The 21,335-nt window shown below is 49.8% G+C and overlaps 1 protein-coding gene across 7 annotated transcripts; it reads right to left on the bottom strand.

Annotated features, from left to right (window-relative positions):
- Window positions 1-430: 430 nt before the first annotated feature.
- Window positions 431-19,310, bottom strand: LOC114862077 (uncharacterized). 7 transcript variants are annotated; one of them, XM_055511550.1, is made up of 4 exons: window positions 6,766-18,704; window positions 1,343-1,630; window positions 1,060-1,206; window positions 431-939 (listed from the first exon to the last, which is right to left on the bottom strand). In XM_055511550.1, exon 1 carries the CDS (start codon window positions 16,527-16,529, stop codon window positions 15,195-15,197), a length of 1,335 nt encoding a protein of 444 aa, XP_055367525.1. In that variant the 5' UTR covers window positions 16,530-18,704; the 3' UTR covers window positions 431-939; window positions 1,060-1,206; window positions 1,343-1,630; window positions 6,766-15,194. The 7 variants fall into 7 exon arrangements, 6 of the variants coding, with proteins under 6 accessions (XP_055367525.1, XP_055367521.1, XP_055367535.1 ...); XM_055511546.1 differs by having other exon boundaries at window positions 1,093-1,206; XM_055511560.1 differs by having other exon boundaries at window positions 1,093-1,202.
- Window positions 19,311-21,335: the final 2,025 nt, after the last annotated feature.

Here is a 21,335-nt window from a genome sequence, read left to right as displayed (position 1 = left end):
TCTTCTGGGGCGAATGAACTCAGCTGTTAAAGAGGTTTTTATCTGCGAGGCCTCTTACCTTGAATGCATAGCTCGTTTCTTCATTTCAGGGGGAGGCCTTTCATTTCCCTATGTGCCTCTTTATTCTTTGAAAACGCCATAACAGAGGAAAAAGAGCTGAACATTTGCATCGTCTCTCGTCTGCCACACTTTTGTTTCGGTCTGTGAGCATTTGGTCAGAAATCTTTAGAGCAGAGAGAAGGTTCATGAGAAAGATCACAAGCCTGACAGCGAAGCATCCCTTTATAAACCTATTATGACAGCCTATACGTGGTGCTCACACACACACACACGCACGCACGCACGCACGCACACACACACACACACACACACACACACACACACAGATTCCTTGTACAGTATGCAAACGGAGGGTGTAAATACTGGCGCATTCCCAGGAGGAGACATGTTTTATGAGGGTCAGGTTACACATGAGAAACACACCAGGTCTTAAAAGGAACAAAGTGCTCGTTCCTCACGGTTCCTACCAGACCTGTGATGTGTTCTATACATCAACTAGTTACTGAGATGCTCTCCATCACTGTCGGCGTTTATCTGTCCATCAACATGCTGACTATATGTAACCATTACTCACAAGTTAGGGCACGTTAAGTACATGCATATGTACTTAACTGAGTATTCAGTGCTTCTGACATTAACAGGCACTAGGAGTGTGTGTTTGTAGTTCAGATGAATTAACAGACCTAAACATGATCATTCTTCGAAGTGGGGAAAACCAGATGCTAATTTTAAACCTCTCAGCTGACAGACACGATCTGGTGTGTTGCCGCTTCCTGACTGAAGCGCTGTGGCCTTTAACTGGAGCGTCGGCCTGGTGAGCGGCCAGCGAGCGACCAGGACGCCGTCGTGTGGGACGAGAAGAGGCAGCTCTGGCCGAGCCTGAGGAAGGAAGTCGCACTACATCAAATAGATTGTGTGATTTTTAACTTTTTAATGCAGTGTTCTTTCTTCTGCCTCTCTCTCTCTCTCTCTCTCTCTCACACACACACACACACGCACAGGCTCGCAGGCCGTGTGATGTGGTTGAAGGACCTCGGGAGGTTTGGCTCCTGTTGGTTCCTTGGAGCGGCACCAGCTCAGAGCGACTTGATCCACGCACACAGTGACTGGATTGGCTTCATCCGGTCTCGCTGCAGCCATGGCTATCTGGTGGAGGGGGTGGAGGGGGGGGGGGCGAGCAAGAGAAGGAGTTGTTATTAAGAGGCCGGCTGGCTACAGTTGATCAGGAGGTTGTGTGTGTATGTGTGTTTTGAATGGGGCTTTTTGTTCCAACGTGACTCACCGTGTTCTCGCCACGGTTGGTGCCTGAAGGGAGGGTGAACGACACACAAGGAAAAAAAAAAAAAAAAAAAAAGGGCTGATGTGGTTAAGTCATTAGCCTCGGCCTACTTCTCCGATGAATCAATGCGCCGAGCGCTTAAAACACAAGCGTGGCTTCATCTCCTGGTCCTCCTGGCGTCGGATCGCTTTCAACCCGCAGCCGACTCCTCCACAGATTGCGTGAGCGCTAAAAGTAACTTCCATACGACGGCGCTCCGACCAGATGGCGCATGCGACTTCTCACTGCTGCCTGTAAAAGTGTCAGCGAAATTTTAATGAGTCGACGCTCATAATACATTTGTCATGGTTCTCATTACCGCGCGAGAGTCAACAGGGACGATTTCTTAGCTCTGTTTCCTAGAAACCCCAGTTTGTTTACGCGTGTTGGAGCTTTAAGATAAGGTTTAGTACGAAATGTCCACCTCTGACGCGTCGGCATCCGTTTCTATCTAACAGCAGGTGACACACAGGAATATTTCACAGCCGCCCATCGGATAATTGCTATAAAAGAAAGCGGCGTTCAGTTACAGATGCTGCTGGAGCAGAGGTCGCGGCTTCAACTCAAATCAAACGTGCACCACCTGTTGCTGCTCCCGCCAGCGTGACACCCCGCCTTTGTTCCCCACCACCACCACCACCACCACCAGCGCGTGCGACGCAACCCTCCGCTCGAGGTCCGCCCGTTCCCACCTCTCTGGAACTCCTGCTCTTTCGGCCCTCGACCGCTTGGCCGGTTGCGTTAACGGGCGGCTATTTTAGGAGCGCGATGGCGAAACCGTCTGCTGCTCGACGGCCGCCCGGGGAGAGAGACGACGAAGGGGTGAGCGGGTCAAGAGGGAGCGGGGGAGGAGATCGGCGTCTCGGGGGGTTGTGAAACCCAGACAGACAGCGACGTGGTCTCTCTTTCGCCCGCTCCCATCGTTCCGCAGGCCGCTGTCCGTGTGCGTGGCCGCGTCGCACAAACCCCCGTGCAGCCGCCGGCACCTGCTCGAAATCTACAGTAATCCCAGCTTAGGGAGACATTTAAATATATCCCTTTAGCTCCGGGCGCTTAGCAAACAAGCCACCTGCGCTTGGTGCTGCTTTTAACAGAAACAGCCCATAGTGAAACATGCGTTCAGGCCCTTCGGGGAGGAGCCGGATGAACAGGTTGAGCGGTGGAACGTGCCAGCGAGGCAACGCGGCATCACCTGGAACATCATCAGCCTCCGCGGGACTGGACGGAGGTGCGACGGCCCCGCGATCCAGTGCGATGGAACGCGAGCTGCACATGCTAACAGGTCGCTGGGCTTCATGTTGCTCCGAGGGGCCCGTTTCAGTGGGACGTGAGCAGATTGAGCTTCTGCACAAACGCTCGTCCTGCAGAGGCCGGCTCCCTTAATGCGTCCCTGGTGCTGGAGGCGCGGAGCCGCCAGCATTGTTCACCGGCGAGACTGGACGCTAACAGCTGCGTTTATTTACCCGAGATAAACGCTTGCAGCGAGCGCCGCCGCCATTTGTTATTGTTCACATCAGGCCATTTAAATACAGTCCGTACGTGCGTGTGCGTGTGCGTGTGTGTGTGTGCGTGTGTGTGTGTGTGTGTGTGTGTGTGTGTGTGTGTGTGTGTGTGTGTGTGTGTGTGTGTGCATGTGTGTGTTCATGTGTGTGCATGTGTGTGTGTTTGCGCGTGTGTGTGTGTGTTTGCGCGTGTGTGTGCGTGTGTGTGTGTGTGTGTGCGTGTGTGTGTGTGTGCGTGCGTGTGTGTGTGTTTGCCGAGCGTCCGCCCGGCGTCGACGTCGGCGTGCGGCAGCGAGGCTGCACACGAGGCGCGTCTGCGTGTTTGCAGAGCCTGGACGGCTCCCGCTGGAGCGTGTGAGCGGTTCCTCGCATGCAGCTCCGGGGCGTGAGGCTTTATGAATGGGCCACAGGACGCGCCTCTGGGCTGGGCGCATCACTTGGCAGGAACTCGATGATTGTTTAAAATAGAAGGATTGAGACAGTTGGGGGGTTAAAGAGTCTTTTTTAATTGAAATCAGCTACAGGAGGAGGGTTCCAGGAGACATTGGAAGGTATAATACAGTCACACATCATTTCCTCTGTGCGTCCACCAGCTCTGTGTCTGTCTAGGCTTTAATAGTCATTTGCTTTGTTGAGAGCGGTCAATAATTCGAGGGGGGGGCTGGTGGAAGGAAAGGAATTCTGCGGTTTGCCAAACTACGTCGCAGCAACAAACTCACACAAACACCACAGATTTTTCAGAGGTGACGAACAGTGATATCAACACATTCCAGATAAGGTGCCGAAAACCGCTGCAGTTAGAGTTTTAAAATATCTCCGAGGTGCAGTAGTCTGTGTCATTCCTCGTGTTTCATGGCTAAACAGCAGCAGGCAGGATATCATGGGATCGCACTCACAGTGGGTTCGCTTATCAAACGTTTGTGTGTGTGTCTGTGTGTGTGTGTGGGGGGGTTATTTGTATGGAATGTCTTGCTCCATCATGTGTGTGTGTCCGTAGTGAGGCCAAACTAAACAAAGTTAGTTAACACACTTCCACATCTCATGGTGTGTGCGCGTGTGTGTGTGTGTGTGTGTGTGTGTGTGTGTGTGTGTGTGTGTGTGTGTGTGTGTGTGTGTGTGTGTGTGTGTGTGTGTGTGTGTTCTCCCACTGGTAACAACTCTGAAGTTGATTTCCCTCCTGTTGTTGCACACGTTTGGACTCAGCGACATCTTCCTCCTTTACTCGCAGTATGAGGCCTGTAGTTTATTTCCTGCCGCTGTAATTGCTCACTGGTGGCTCTAATGACCGCCGTGTTTCAGTTTAACTCCCAGTAGATGCAATATGAAGACAGTTTGTCTCTCACCTGCACGTAGACAAGAAGCTATTTTTATATTCCAGTAACAGACACTTAGCAGGAAGGAACAGTTGTGTACGTACAGACACCACCAGTGAAAGTACTTTGAACAAACTTTTATTCAACATATTTTACATAATAAAAATATTAAATGACTGACAATGAGAACATCTTGCAAACTTTATCTTTCTCTCATTGCTCTTGGACAGAACGGCCGTCTGTCCAGTTATCTGTGGTCACAGCAATGCAAAGCTGCGTCTCCCGATTCCCGCGGGCCTTAAACGCCACAGACCATCAGCCCGAAGCCACGCCCAGACGCGTGACGTTGCTCGATTTCAAACCGTGTGTAAAAAACCTTCAGACGCCTCATCCAAAGTCATGCTCGCCGTGTATTTAGCTCGTGGAACAACTGGCTTTAACGGCAGTTGACTTTAACACCTGAAGCTTTAGAGGCAGGTTTAAACTACCTGCCTCTAAAACCTATTGTGCAAATAAATGTCTCGTTAAACTGAAGGCAGAAACAAAGGTAGACAGAACACACCACCACTGTAACACACGCTCAACTTGCGACAGTTAAATGATACAAATGAATCAGCAGGTCAGAAAATGAGCTCGATAGCAGATAAAACGCGACGGGGCGTCTGTCCATTTGCATTGCGCTTTGCATGTACAGTATAAACCTCCCATTGTCACCGAGGGCCCTCTAGGTGAGACATTTATAGGATGTGACACAAAAATCTCAAAGCTCTTGGAACAGTTGCCTTTTGCGCCGCCGTCCCCCAGTTGCTCCTCAGGCTAAACAGCTGATTTATTGACAACACACCGCCGCTGTTGACCGTCTTAGAACCCGGGGATTTTCCTGCTCCGGCGTATTTTGGGCTTTGAACCACGGGACGCGGCAAACGGGACGGAGGCCTCGTGACCGCCGCCCCCCCCACCGCCTCTCTCTGTGGGACCTTTTGTCCGATAAAGGGTCGCGCAACACACCCAATTTAAGTCATGTGCTCCGCGCTGCGTGACGATGCAACAACGGGGGCCGTGTTCGATCGCGGCGCTCCAACATCTGTGCTCCAAGAGCGCTCGCCCGAAACAGATGTTTGCCGTTTGGGTTCACGCGCCGCCCGTGTCCTTCCTCCCCGTGTTTTTGGGTTCGTCACGTTGATGTGTTTTGGCCAAAGCCGAGGAGCCTGAGCTGGAAGTGTCGCTCTGTCAGGGTGTGTAGGGCTCCGGGTCAAGGCTTCGCTCTAAAGACGTCCAAAAAGGATCGGCCCTTGGGACCTGTCGACCCACACCCGGGCCTTGTTCTATTAAACTCTGGACCACATCAACATTCCTGGGATTAATGGAAATGCAAGCCTCATAGCTACTCATGCACACACACACAGTATCTAACTGCCGTGTGATACAGTCGGAGGAACGAAAGAAAGTGCTTAATATAGTAATGTGCAGTAACAGTAGCTGTGATTTGTATAACCGAGACAACCTCACACATTTTCCGCCCATAAATAGACTAAATGAGCCGTGCCGATCATCTGCCGCCGCTAAGGCCCATTTGGCTCCGCGTGGTTCTGACCTGCGCTCTGTGTCGTCGCTGATCGTCTCAGCCGCGAATTCTGTTACTGCATCTGTGTGGATGTTTCATCCGGATAACGTCTCCCCCTCTCTACCCACGATGCAATCAGCCGAGAGCGGTCCAGCCGAGAGTTAGCGCGCTAAGCTAATTGCGGCTAATGGCGGGTTCAGGCTCGTAATTAAGCCGTCGCTCAGCTGCCAATCGTATCGGCTGAAATGTCGTTTTCTGCCGCGAGTGCCGTTTGCTGGCAGGTGTTTTAACCAGAGCTGCTGTGAAAATCAGGCTTCTTAGTATTGACATTACAATAGAGAGCACTTGTGTAAATATACCTACGGACTTACCATTCTTGTTCTGCAGTAACACATGTATGAGGAGTATAATGAGCTCTCTGTGAACACGACTGTGCTCCTCAACACTGGCTGAGTCTGTGTAGCCTCATCACTGATGCATTTATAGATTTGTGTTTTGTGACACTGTAGAGCTTAATTCATTACCTTTCTCTCGCTGCCACTCAGGCGCTGACACACCTTCTGCTAAGCCCTTAATCACAATCTGCTCCCTTCTAACCCACGTTTACGCTGACAGATCAATCCAGATGATCCAGCAGCTGTCGGACCCCGACCCCAGTCTAATCCCAGCAGGCTGAGCTTCACTGCGTGTGTGCAGCATGGTCTGTATTTACTTTATTTACATTGAGTGTGTGTGTGTGTGTGCTTTTTAAGTAGTTCCTGTTCCTAACTCGTATAAAGAGGTTTGGGGTCCGTGGCTCCTGAAGGGGCGGGACCGCTGTCATCAGTGCTGAATCAGCGTGTGTGTGTGAGTGTGTGAGTACATGAAATGATTTTCTATGCGTGAGCCTGCATGCCTAGCCTGCAAGCTGTGTGTGTGTGTGTGTGTGTGTGTGTGTGTGTGTGTGTGTGTGTGTGTGTGTGTGTGTGTGTGTGTGTGTGTGCGTCAGGCGTATAGGTTGTAACTCACTCCGACTGCAGGCCGAGGCCCTGGCAGGGAAAGCGCTGGCTCTGGCAGGTCTCAGCAGGGCTCCACAGCAGCTCCACCGGTGGTTTCGGGCCCACCTCCACGTCGCACCGGAGCGAGCGCCGCTGGAGGGGGCCTCCAGCGGGAAAACAGGACAATGTCATTGTGTCTTATTGCTGGCAGCCATGTTGGCTCCTCAGCAGCGGCACAGACGCCCCTGCCAGTGCATTTGCATGGCGCCTGTCATGTCGGCATGATGAATGGCTGTACGCTGGGGAGAACAGAACCGGTACAGAACCTCTCAAGTGAAGGGGATCCTTGGTATTAAAGGGGTCATGTGATGTTTTGATGCCAGTAATGTGCCAGATGTTCCCAAAGGTGGATGGAGACTCTGTCATTTGAACATGTAGTCATGTCAGTCATAGGAGGCAGCCAGATGTATAAAGCTAGAACCACTAGCAACAGAGGGTCAATTGAATGAAACACTGGGATGTTCAGACATAAGCCAATGCAACAAATCAAAACAACCAGGTTTTCATGCAAAATGGTAAAACCTGTTAATTATAATTAGTTTACTTTTATAACACATGCACCATAAATGTGCCTGTCATTCATAAAAGTAATGAGGACTGAATAGGCTCATTTAAACAGTCATAACCCTCCGTCATCTGCCACTGGACCTGCATTGGAGGTGTTTATTCCTCAAGTTAAAAACGAACCACTGTTAATAGATTCTGATCCTGATCTGAAGAGGCTTCCTGTGAAATGGGAAATATTGCGTTCTACAGTGCATGTGAGTGTGAAAATGAGAGGTTATGGTCTGGACTCTGACCCAGATTTTAAATATGGTCCCCGACAACCTGATCTGACTGTGCCACTGTGTGGTCCTTCCTTCTCCCCATTCGCTGCATTAAAACGGCCAGCGGCTCGAGGTCGGAGCGCCCCCAGAGCCTCTCACTCGCTCCCATCGACAGATCAACACGTGCAAAAGTTCCGCCGCACAACAGGAGACGCCTCAGAACCAGGATGAGCAGCTTCACGAAAAGCAGACTCCGCTCATTGAATGAAAACAGTTCTCCTGCACTCGAGAATTGTGTAATTCAGAGAAGTAGGCAGAACGTTTCTCCGCGTACCAGGAGGAGAACACTGGGTGCAGGCTGAAGTCCTTGGCAGGAGCTGCTGGCATTCGTCATCTGCTTTAGATGCTTTGCTGGCAGTGCCCATGCCTGCTTGGTTATTTTATGGCCAAGCAGGAGCCACAACTGAGCCAGTTCCTTTACAGGAAGAAACGGACACCACTCTTCATTATTACCGTTGTTGTTGTTACTAACTTACTAAGTCAAAAGGGAACAAGGCACATCCTGACATTATTAGGCTGGAAAAGTGTTGATTTGCAGTTCTTAGATTTATATTCTTCCTCTCCACGCACACGCACACACACACGCACACACACACACACACACACACACACACACACACACACACACACACACACACACACACACACACACACACACACACACACACCGAACACCTCCCGTACTGTATGCTGAGATCATTGGGAGTTAGGTGACAGATACTGAGAATGCTTGGGCCTAAATTAAGCCCACTGCTTCATCAAAAACATCCTGCCTCCCTCCCTGCCTGCACTGAGGCTGTGGCAACTTCTCATGGACATGCAGGCTAATTAGTGGGAACCAACACCTACGGCCAGCAGAACCAAGCGCATTCGGTTACAGCGTGTCACATGCCTTGATCCTCCGTAGGAAAACATGTCGTGGCTTGGTTTGCAACAGCTTTTAAAACAATGCTTTCTGGTGGATGGGAGCAGCGTGTGTGTTTTTAACATGGTAGAATGTACAGGAAGGACAAGTAACACATGACTGAGCTCCTCAAACATACGTGTACTGTATGGATTCTCAGGTCATAGGTTATTCACGCATCCCTGAGCACAAGCATGTACGTGGAGGGAGCCCAAACGGAGAGCAAGGAGCATGAAAGGAATCCATCTAATGTGGCGTCAGCCGCTTTCCTGCTCCAGACTTACATTTTGATACAACACACGTATTTAACAGCAGCACCTTTTGCTTCAAACGCAGCTCTGTTCCAGCCGCGTTGCTACATTTGGTTAATGGCGAACATCTTCGTTCCATGCGCTGGAAAGGGGGAAATACACACCTGCATGTGGTAGAATGGCTGTCATGGAGGAGGAGAGCTCTGCACCACTCTGCCCCAGCTCCACTTCCACTGGTGACACCATGCCAGTAAATCCGAGAGCACAAAACTGACTTTCTTGGGTTTTTTTTCGTGCATCAAGATGTTAATCTTTCAGACAAGTGGGTTCAGAAGGTGAAGTCTTCAACATCTGGTTGCAGATGTTTAGGACATGGAACAGTGTGACCTGACAACACAACACACGCCGTAGTTCGTCCCTTTGTTTTTTCTGACTAACTTAATTAACCAATTCCACTGAGTCGACTTTCAGGCCGGCAACGAAGCTGCATCACTGCGGGACTCGAGCCTTTCTGCTCGGGCTTCTTAAGCGTGTCCTCTTATTTACACCCACTCCTGAGCGTTCTGTGCAGCGGCTGCCAGAGAAAGGAGAAAAACAAGCATAAAGACTTCCAGGAAAACTACACTGTGACCAGTTAATTTTCTTGATGCCTGCAAAACATGAACACATCTCTCCGAGTCGGAGCCAAGCAGCGCTCACAAAGAACAGGGCCGTTATCGTGGTGATTACCAGCTAAAGAGGGGCCCGGGTTCTGTCACTGGCCCGAGCAAGCCCGGACCAGGCCGAGGTTGACATGACTCCCGAAGTGACAGTGAAGGCATTCACATCTGCGCTGCTTTGCCAAACTCTGTCCCAATAAGTCCTTTGAATGTAACATAAGTCCGAATAAAACACTCTTGGCTGTCGTGCAAATGTGATGTTTGCTGACCCGAGTGCCCGCACCTTGAGGCTACGGGGAAAACTGCAGCATTTCCAAAACTTCATTATATTTTTGCGGGCACGATGAACTGGAAAATAGATGAAATGGGGGGAAAAAACGAGGCCGAGGCCTGTGTCTGTTCTATTGTTTGGTGAAGTCTTGTTATTGGTCCCAGTGATTCCCGTGTGCTGACATCTACAATCTTAAATAATTGAGCAGTTACCTCCCTGCATGTAAATGCTTATTTATTTTTGAATCCACACCCCCCCGCAGGTGGAAACTTGAATCTGGTCACAAATAAATAATGAAATTGCTACACTCGATTAATTTAGTTCCATTAGAAACATACAGTCGGGACTTTTTTGACCTTATTTTGAGTTGGATGTCATAACTGATTCACCCTGTAGAGGTTCAAAATCATCTTTGTGAGAAATCCAGTTGCCAGTGGAAATTGTGTGAACAAATAATGCATGCATTTACAATAATGATTCCTGCAGAGAGTACTTGTTGAATAAAATGGTGCTTATTCAAGCTTTTCACATTTGGGCCAATTAAGCGTAGCTCGTGTTCCTTAATCCAGCGCATCAGCTGTGCACTGAGCATTATGAGCCAACATGAACGAGGGTGGGGACTTTTGGATTTTGGATGCATGTATAAAGTTGAGCTGAGTTTATCCTCCAAACTCCCTCGCCCCATCCTCCCGCGCAACTTTGGGAACAGGGGAGTGTGTTTTCTATTATGCACACGTGCCCTTGCAACAATATGCGGCCGTGATTTATGAAACGACTGTAGCTGCCGCCGAGTCTCTGCCGGTGAGATAATGACTCTGAGCTTGTTGCGCGAGCGCTAACCTCTGTGTCTGCTCGCTGGATGCTGCCACGAGCCTTTATCCTCCATTTACTCAATACAGCCACAGGCGCTTTGACAATCGAGTGCACAGAGAGTCTGAAATGTCACCAGATGTGAGTAAACAGACAGAACATGAGATTATTATGGTGCTGCTAGTTATTTATGGCTGTCTTAGAAAACAGTCCAAAGGTAACAAATTGGGAAGTTCTAAAGCTCATGTGATCGCGTTACACCTCATTAACATGTTACTTGTCCCTTTAATGGCTCCTCTCTTCACTCGTTCCCCAAAATAAGTTCTACGCTGATTAACTGACTCGGAACAAACACGGCCTAGTATGACAGGAGAACCCAGTCAACCCAGATAACGGCAGCATGAAAGCAGGGCTGAGTGTTTGGGATGTGGATGTGACAGATATAAACTGTTGGTTTTCGAGGCAGACGGACGCTGGACCACTGTTGCTATACCCAGGAATGAGAAGGACGTTCCAAAGAGGCACAGCGTTGGGTTTAAGGTCGGCTCCGGCCTGTCACACTGTGGCTCCCATCACTCTGCTGCCAACATAAAATAGCACTTTATTCAACACACACACACACACACGCGCACACACGCAGGCAGGCAAAGCTTTCTCGTCCGCATCGGCTCCAAAGGTTACAGCGAGAAAAGCAATGCGGGCGCTGGTATTTCGCGGAGCAGTCGGGTGCACGCGGGCTCCGTGGACGGAAAAAAAAAAAAAGCTTTCATGCAACACCGCCGGTCATCGGCATCCAGCGCGTAGAAGCACACGCACGCAAGCACAATCCCCCTTTCTCCCGAGGAGCGGCTATGGAAGACTCGTGCTGTCCCCGTGACCGATCGTTCTGCCAACGTAAAGCCCGAAAAAAAGGCAGCAATTGATGTTTTCCAAGTGCCTTGAATAACTTCCATTGACGGTTTCGATAGAAGCGGAAAACCTCTTTTCTGTAATGGAAGAACGTTTTGGGGAAGATGGTTTTCCCTTTTTGTGAAATCCCCTGAGACGATCTTGGCATCGAGACCCTCCGGACTGGAGGACGTCGGCTCGGGCCGAACAATGGGACTTCAAGCGAACCACAGCGAGCGGCAGAGGAAGATCAGAGCCGCCGTGAGGCTCGGCCGCGCCCCCGATTAGCTCCATCCCATCAGCTACAGGACCAGAAGCTCGTGTTCAACGCTGATTATTATTTTTTATTATCTTAAACACACTGCGTTAGCTCACGAGTTGGGCGAGGTCGGTAAACGCCTCCACCTCCCCATTGTGTCGACTGAAGAGGTTTGACAGATCAAACGCTCAGCGCTGCAGGTTCCTTTGGCAAGTTTTGGCAGCGCAGCACCTTTTCTTGGCAAGCGGCCTCTGTGCCAAAGCAAACACAAGCTTTTCCTCACCCCTTATTCACACACACACACACACACACATGCACGCACGCGGTTGCTGACTCCACACAATGGCATGACTGTATCTGCAGCATCAAGCAAACATCTGCCAATCGCCCCGCGGAGCTCATTGTTTCTCAACACAGGGTTCACGGGCGCTGAGCCGGGTTCGGCCTCCGACGGATACTGCAATGCAAAGCGAGGGTGAGGCCGAGGTCTGCCAGCATGCATCGTTGGGCCCAAATAGCCAGAAAACAACTGGAAACCGACACGGCCCGTCAGCGGAGGGCGAGGGAGCGAGGAGGCCGCCCCCCAAATCCTCAGGCTTACATCAGGCTCAGGCAGCGGAGCCGCTCGCCACGAGGAGGCCTGCGTTCCTACTCGCACCGAGTTCCACACAATGCCGACGTCAGCACAGTAAATACGAAGCAGCGCTGTTATGTGTATATATAGCCGCTCTGTTTATGTATATGCAAGCGTAATCACAAAGACAAACAGCGGGTGAGGAGGCCGGTCTGCGCAGAACAGTGGAAAACCAGCGAGCTCATTGAAATCCCATGAAAAAGCATGAGTGAGTGTATGTGTGTGTGTGTGTGTGTGTGTGTGTGTGTGTGTGTGTGTGTGTGTGTGTGTGTGTGTGTGTGTGACCCCTCAGCTAAAAGCATTCATATCTCCACCTACAGCTTTGATATTGACCATTCCAGTGAGATTAGCCCTTAAACTGTACTGAGCACTGAGCATTATTTATTTACAAATCCAATTATATTTTTTAAAAGAAGCAAGTGGAATTTGTTTGCTTCTGTGTTTATTTACTGACGCTGGAACCTGTAGTTGGATCCTAAACGGCAAAATCTGCTGCTGTGTGTGTGATTTCGCTGCTCGCTAGTCACTAGTCCGTTCTTAGTGAGTCAAGTAGGCTTTTATTTTCATTTCAACCGTATACAGTTCAGTACATGAAATAGAACAACGTTCCTCCAGGACAAGATGCTACTACAGACATGCAACATAAATTAGAACATAGATTTCTAACATACATTGACAGAACTAGCTAGCTTAGCGCGACACCAAGTTAGCTAACTAGCTCAGACATGACTGAGTCACAGCCAGGACCATAAATATTTGGACAGAGACAATTTTTTTTCTAGTTTTGCTTCTTTGCAATACCACAGTGGAAATAAAAATAAATAAATAAAACAACTCAGATGCAGTTAAAGTGCAGACTTTCAGCTTTAATTCAGTGGGTTAAACAAAAAGATTGCATAAAAAATGTGAAAAACTAAAGCGTTTGTTTAACACAATCCCTTAATTTCATGGGCTCGTAATTAATAAGTAATTGGACAATTGACTTCCATGCTATTGCACGGGCAGGTGTGGGCACTTGTTATGTCATTATCAACGAAGCAGATAAAAGGCCTGGAGTTGATTAGAGAGTTGCTCGCATGTTGATTTTGCTGTGAACCGACAACACACGGTCAAAGGAGCTCTTCATGCAGGTGAAACGAGCCACCATTAAGCTGAGAAAACAGAACAAAACCAGGTGAGAAATTGCTACATTATTAGGAGTGGCAAAATCAACAGTGTGGTACATTCTAAGAAAGAAAGGAAGAAAGCGCTGGTGATGTCAGCGACGCAAAAAGACCTGGACGTCCACGAAAAACAACGGCGGTGGATGATCGCAGAATCATGTCCACGGTGAAGAGAAACCCCTTCACAACAGCCAAACAAGTGAACAGCGCTCTCCAGGAGGCAGGCGTGTCAATGTCCACGTCTACCATAAAGAGAAGTAGATGCAGAGGATAGACTGCAAGGTGCAAGCCACTCATAAGCCTCAAGAACAGAAAGAAAGATTGGACTTTACTAGAAAACATCTAAAAAGGCCAGCACAGTTCTGTAAAACCATTCTCTGGAGAGATGAAACCAAAATAACTACTATATTGATGAGGTGACACAGGACAGAAGCAGCCCGATGAATTCTGTTCAGAGACATAACTGTGCAGATCCAGGTAAATGCAGTCAAACTGATTGGACAACGACCCAACTTGGGATAAAAATGCACAGAAGCAAACAGCAACTGAAAGCTGCTGCAGTAAAGGCCTGGCAGAGCATTCAAATGGAGAAAACCCAGCATGTGGTGATGTCCATGAGTTCAAGACTGCAGGCTGTCACTGCCAACAAAGGGTTTTCAACCAAATATTAGTAATGAACGTTTTATTTTCACTTAATTTAATTTGTCCAATTACTTACAAGCCCATGAAATGAAGGGACTGTGTTAAAAAGTGCTTTAGTTTTTCACATTTTTATGCAAACTTTTTGTTCAATCCACTGAATTAAAGCTGAAAGTCTGCACTTCAACTGCATTTGAGTTGTTTTATTCAATTGAAGAAAAGTAAAAAATTGTCTCCGTCCAAATATTTATGGTCCTGACTGTATATACGAAAAGTCAATTTTACAGCAGAGACGACATAAAGAGCAACAGAATGACAACACACAACGTGACCCGTTTTAGTACTTTTGTAGTGATGAGGTAGTGGAGGGAGACACAGTCAGCAATGATGGAGAAATACTTTGTGCAAATAACTAAGTAGCTGAATAATGTGCAAAAGAGCAGATGCAGTCAGCCTTTTTTATGTTTACTTGTGTCTTATCTAATAAAGCCTTTTCAAACATCATGATTACATAACTACACATAGTTGTGTAGCTCCATCCGATCAAAAGCAAAGTCCTGACTTTATAAAGGTGTCACTTCGTTTTCTCTGCAAAGGTGGAGAAAAGCCTGCAGCTCAGGTCAAACATTACAGGTGAGTTCATTACTTCCATTAATGCCAGCCTAATCCCATCTGGTGGGAACCCACAGAGCCGGTGGACAGGACCAACATGATTCAGTCACTAACAAGGAGAGGAGCCCAACTGCACGTGTGCTTTTCTGGCGTTGGAGAGCTGTCGCCCTAATGGCAGCATTCAGATGAATATGGATTTCAAAATAAAAGGAGACTTTGTGCACTAAAGCGCTTTCCGACAGGTGTACACGTTACATACACACATGAAGCAAAGCGTTTGTTCTGCCACTAACTTTCTCCTGACTCTCGCTCCCTCAGCTGCTGACTGTGAAGCTCACAGCATGTGGTCTCCAGCTTGTACTCGGTGTCTTGTCGCCACTCAATACGACTTTGTCAAACACGCACGGCTTTAAAGAACGTATGCACAGCAGCTGCTGGACCAACATATAAATGTAAAGGAAGTGACTTAACTTAACTTTGTTGTTACGGCCTGAAGCTGAGCCCATCGGGCCTCACACAACCCGGTGCTGATTCGGGCCCTGCACTGGGTCGAGCCCGACTCCGGCTCTGGTCTCTCAGACCCAGAATGACACTATCAGTCGCACACAGGCTGAAAGGGGAAAACCTGACTCTGACTCTAATAGACGTCCTCAGGCACCTCTGCTTGATGAAGGCATTTAAAAAAGAACCTTTGGGTGTGAATTTGACCCCCAGCTCACCCTGACACCCCCCACCCCCCCTCGCCCCATTCTCTGCTCTCCGGTACAACATGGCCGCTGTCTTTCGGCCCGAGGGAGCGGCGGCGGTTGCGTGGCGGCTGAGTCGCAGCCATGAGGGAAGCACACTGCCGGTCCTGTGATAGCCATATGAGACTCCACATGCTCTGATGAGTAATTCCTCCCTCCCTCCTCCATCGCCATGTGGTTCGTGGCCCTGAGTCATCGTCCACACTTTCCCTCGCTCCCCTCGCGCGCGCTTCATTCTCTTGCTCCTTCGCTCCGGGGCGAGGGGGATTTTTCCTTCCTCGCTTCCTTTCGTCCTTCCCTCCCTCCTTCTCTTCCTTCCTTTCTCCATCCCGCGGGGATCCTCGGCAGAAAAGCCTCCCTCCGGTGACTCATGCGCCGACACGGAGCGCTCCACTCCACACCGCCGTGACGGCCCACGGCGCCACACCCAGGCCTGGCTCCCAGTCCTCCGTGGCCTGCTGTTCCCTTCCTCACCTCGTGCTCTCCACCTCCGCCGTTTTCCCCTCGTGGTCTTCGTCAACCTGCCTTTAAGCCTCCCCTTTCCCCACCACTCGATGCACTCGATGCACTGCTCCCAGGATTTTTTCTGGACCTGCACGGCCACCAGCCAGCCCGTCTCTCCGTCTGTCCCCTTGCATCCCGATGCAAAGTCAAAACAGCGAAGGACGCGGCACGTCCTCCGCCGTCTGCATGCAGAACCCACCAGAAAGCTAATGACGGCGTGGCTGGCAGGCGAACACGCCGGTGCCGTTAGCGTGAAAAGCATCTCCCGGATCCCCAGATAAAGCCGCTCGCGTTTCCAACCCGCTGCTAATCTGCATCGGCAAACGTTGTGAAACTTTTTTATCGGAGGCCGCCGTTCGACTCCAGCAGCTCGGCTCTGGAGCGTGTCTGTGTCGAACAGAGGTTGAAATTCTCCGCGTAACCTATGTAACCCATACATAAACAATGGCTTGTGCTCTGGGCCTGCGCTGCAGCAGACGTGAATTCCTGCACCCTTCAGACATCCCCTACATGTTGCAACAGGAGATTTGTTGACCATTGCAAGAGCAATAAGGATTTTTAGGGGCATTATGACTGGGTTAATAAAACACAGCTGCCCCTAAAAGTCCCTCACTTTTCTTGCTGCCTTTTCTTTCTCCCTTCCTCCCTCTCTCGCCTAATCTCTCTATTTCTCATTCCAAACTTTTGAGATCAAACTACAGCATTTGCTGGCTGCTGGAGTGCACTTCGCTCAGCGGCGGCTAGCAACCGGCGCAGCGTGACCTTTCGACACGGCCTCGGGGTCACGCGTTCACGTAAATGCAGCTTTCTTCGCGTTTGTACATTGACAACGGCAGATTTTTTTCATGGGGACTTTTGCTGTGGCGTTTTCAGAGGGGCCTGAGCGATTCTCAGGGCGCGCCGCGCGTTCGTTAGAAGGTCGAAGCGTAAACACAATCGACAGCTCCGCGGAGCCGGGGTGAACTCGATGACCCGCGGCACAAAGCAGCCTGGGAAACGTAGGAAAAGTCTATTTAAAGTCAGCCCACGACCCCGCTAACAAATGGTGTGAGGAGAGAATATGATCCAGCGTGCCGTTAAAAAAAAAAAAAAGAAGAAGAAGAAGATGTAAGCAACACTGTGCAGCAAGTGGCAAGATGAGTCCGATTAGGCCTTTTAAACAATGTGAAATGCCACTGAGGGAGGCTTGGCAGGCAGCAGCAGCAGGCAGCGCTGTTTAATATCACAACTTTAATCAGCCCACTTGGTGACTATCCCAGAGCTCCCCGTAGCCATGCTGCTTATTCAAACCAGGCTCATTCCACCAAGCCTCCCTTACTAGGCCCTCAGCTCTCGCACTGGCTCGTCCTCCGCTGCAGCATATATGGAGAGCTTTTGGCTCGAGTGCCTCTATCAGCTTTCGGCGATGTGTCACTGCTCTTTAGCGGGCTACGTTGGAGGGAATCGAGGAGGATCGGGGCCCGATCGGACGCCTGCGCTCAGGTTCTGACAACGAGGACACCGGCAGGAGCGCGCCATCGCTAGCATTAGCATTAGACGCTTACTGCAACTTTAGCCACAAAATAAAAATAATAATATCAATAGTAACACACGGCCTGCCACCGTCACACACAAGCCTGCAAATCACTTATCATCCGCGTGCGAACGCTTTTAGAAACCAGTCCGACCACGAGATGAAGCTAACGGCTTCCCACCTACAGCCGCGTCTGCTTTATTTACAGCGCTAGCTGAGCGTTTTAACGGCCGCCGAGCTCTTGTGTGCTTTAAAATAAAACTCCTGCGCTGCAGCCAATGTCTTACCTACGTGCCACTTGCAGCACGGAGATGCCACCATGCACCCCCCTCCGCTCTATTAATTACATAAAGCATCTAGTGTCAGGATGCTAAATTCATTAGTGAGGTATGTACGGCATGCTAGGGTCAGGACAGATATAGCAACAGGCCACCAAAACAACTTCTCCATCTGACATCCTTGTTCGTCATAATAGAGTGCAGCACCTCTGTCTCTAATTAATTCAGGTATGTTTGCGCCAAGCTGGAGTTTTATGGTCAAATGTGCTCATTTAAATTCAGGAATGCTCTGAGTAATTTGTCTGTGATGCTAATTGAAGGTTTTATATTTGAAAGAGGTATTAATTGAGCTAATTTAACTGGTCCTCCCAGGAAGTTTAACTGTTTTGGGTTTTTTTTAATTTGGCCTATTTCTGGTCCGGCAAAAAATAAATAAAAAAATAAGCGCCTAGAGAAAAAATTGAGTTGCTTTGAAAACAATTTATCAAGGGCTGTGCTGCAGAATGAGGCCAGCTACGAGACGCAGGACCGAGAAACGGTGTGATAGTTGTTCATCACTGGATGAATCGGAGAGAAGAGCAGCTCTGCCCGGGTTTTTCTGCGACGCTCGTGCGAAACATGTGGTCTTATGAGAAAAAGTTCAGGTTTGACTAATTTAAAGGTTGTTTTTCTGCCAATTATCTAGCAGTGACATTCAACAACACAGTTATTAACCAGTTAATTTATAAACCTATTACAGTTCTTTTGGTGGTGCATCTGCAGCTCTTTGAGGGAAGTTTACTGTCTTTAACTTCACTTTAACTTTCTAAAATTCTAAAACGATTATTCTCTGCCTATTGGCACTTTCCCTAAAACCTCTCATCTGCACCCTGCTTTTCCTCCCTGGAAGATGACCATGCAGCCGAAGGGTCATGTCTAACCTGGTGGCCACATGAGCCAGAAACTGGGACTTTGTAGGCCAGTTGAATTAGCTGAGGACTCACCTTGCCCGCAAAGACCCAGCCTCTGACACACACCATCACACTAGTCCCGTGTGCGGAGGACGCTCCCAGCCTTTACCTATTGATTGTGCAACTGTCAGTGTCTGGAGAAGTAGGTGATGCTGCCCGGCTGCTGCTGCTGCTGCTGCTGCTGCTGTTGTTACCTGCGCACCGGGCAGGTGTCGGCATCCTGTAGTCGTGTATGGGGGGGGGGGGCTTCACGTGGAAAAAAAACGCGCCGACCGTCTGGCTGCTCGTCTGGCCGCGCGGGGGGAGATCAGATCGCTCCTGCGAGCGAAGTTGAACTTTAGCGTCCATCCGCCAGCACCACCGCCGCCCAGTAACGTCTAATCAGTCGGTGTGGCACGCATTCCAAATTGAGTTAGGATATCCTCGTGCGGGTGGGAGGAACGAGTTGTCTTTTTGGAATAAGTCGGACAGACCCCCCCCCCCCTCGGCCCATGTTTTCCCCCCTCTGTCCAAGGTTGAAAAAACATGCAGACGCAACAGTGTCGCGCTTTGTGCCAGTCTCCCCCTCCCGTCCTCATAAAAAAAAAAATAAAATGCTTCTGCATTTCCCACCGAGAGATCCCCGGTGCGCACCCAGCACCGGCCGGGCTCCCGGTATCCGACCTGGAAGGAGGCGTTCGGGAGGACGGGGAGAAGGGAGAGGCGGACGGAACGCGGGCCGCCGCCGCCGCCGCCGCCGCCGCCGCTGCCATGCTGCATCGTCGATATGAGCAGGATATTCCCAAACAGCTGGAAGGAGCTGATATATGGTGCTGCGCCCTCGTGTTGGGCCCTCCCCAAAATGGACCGGCGCTAAGTGGTAACCTGGTTATTTTCAGCGCGTCACTGGCACGTCTCCAATTATAGGTTCCCGTCGGGGGCGCAGCAGCGTGGCCCCGAATTGACAATAATTCTCTCGGAGGACTTGCAGCCGCTCGAGACCACAGCGCGCGCTAACGTCCGAACATGTGTGCCGGCCGACGCATTCCTGCGCCGCGCTGCGCCGGTGGATCCGCCCGCACGCGCCGCTCGGAGCGGCCCCGTGCCGTGCGCGCCGCGTCTCCGGGGCGGCTCGTGTGCGGCTGCCTCAAGGTGTTCCCTCTTTTATCGGCGCTGTTCGGCAGGCTATATGCATCCCAGGTTCATCGCACCTCTCCTGTTACCTCCCCGGCCCGGCGACATGCTGGCGCGGCGCGACGCCTGGCGGCGGCCACGCGCCACGGCGCCCGCTTCCACGCACGTGTCGGGCGACCTTTGTGGCGGCATTATTATTCGCGTCACCGCGTGTCGGTCGCGCGTGTCCGCGCACCAGCAGCGAGACGTGTGGATTCACCTGTGAGTTTGTGCTAAATGCTGAACTTTGTACAATCACTGTGCGCCATAAATCGGTTCTGTCTGCCGTGCTGCGTTTTGTCTTATTGTGACATTTAAATGTTTAAATCTGCTATTTTTAATTTTTAATTATAGTCTGATATTTTGCATCCGAGGTGTCTAATTTGAAAACGATTTCCTGCGTTTTCTCGTGACGTTCGGTCCCATCTGTGTCCCCTGCGGTGTCAATAGGCCACACAACTCTATATTCTATTCTATTCTATTCTATTCTATTCTATTCTATTCTATTCCACTCTCGCGGTCATGCTCTACTTTTAGTGCCTGTGGTGACGCTGGGAGTCAGCTGCTTCAGTGCCGATTAAGCTCGCTGCGTTGCCGGAAACTGGCTGACTTTCCTATAAATTAAATTAAAGAATATACAGACAAGTTGATGCAGATTGCTTGTTATATATTTTTGTATATTTATTTTTAACCACGTGGCATATGATGGTCTTAATACCGTCCACTTTTGAATTTTCCTGCGAGTATTGTTTTAACTGACGTTAGCAGGGAGTCGTTTTATTTTGAATTCTCAATCGGAAGCGATGTGTTTGACTCTGATGCTTTGACACCAAATAGAAATGTCCGAAACGGTCCCTGCCAAGAGCAGCCAGGCCCTGCCAGGCTTCTCCTCCACAGGGAAAGCGGTTAGTTGATGAGCAACAGCGGGACGGATGTTCATCACCAGCTCCATCATCGCTCTGACCTCTGACACCCGTCGGTGAGTTTCGCCTCCAGGCAGAAGTGTGCGTCCGTTAGGTCTTTGCGTCTTTTCCACGCGGCCCCTCGTTTCCCTCAAACTGCGGTTCCTGTTTGTGTCCCTCTCCTTGCTTTTGCTAGATCATATGTCAGATCATGTGAACCAGGCTTCACATGAGCCAAGCTTGTAACACTGCCCTGACGTCAGGTTGTGGGAGTCGACCAGTGGATCAGAGAGAGAGAGAGAGAGAGAGAGAGAGAGATGAAAAGACGAGTGTTTTTGCAGATAGTGGATTATTGTTTTTCACTCAGCTGAGTCATTGTTTCACATGTTTCCTCACTAAATTATGTAAAAAAGCTAATTCATACCTCACCAAGAGATTAGTTCTTGCTTTGCACCCTTGTCTTCATTCACTTTTCATAATTATAATAAATTAGGCTGTAATAAAATGTCATGCTGTTTTCTCTGGACACAGGATCCATTGTTATCAAGTTATCAAGTCAAGTTCTTACAGCTTTGCTTT

This window comes from Betta splendens, chromosome 1 (assembly GCF_900634795.4).
Source record: "Betta splendens chromosome 1, fBetSpl5.4, whole genome shotgun sequence".
Taxonomy (NCBI): domain Eukaryota; kingdom Metazoa; phylum Chordata; class Actinopteri; order Anabantiformes; family Osphronemidae; genus Betta; species Betta splendens.
This window is presented reverse-complemented; position numbering and strand designations above follow the sequence as displayed.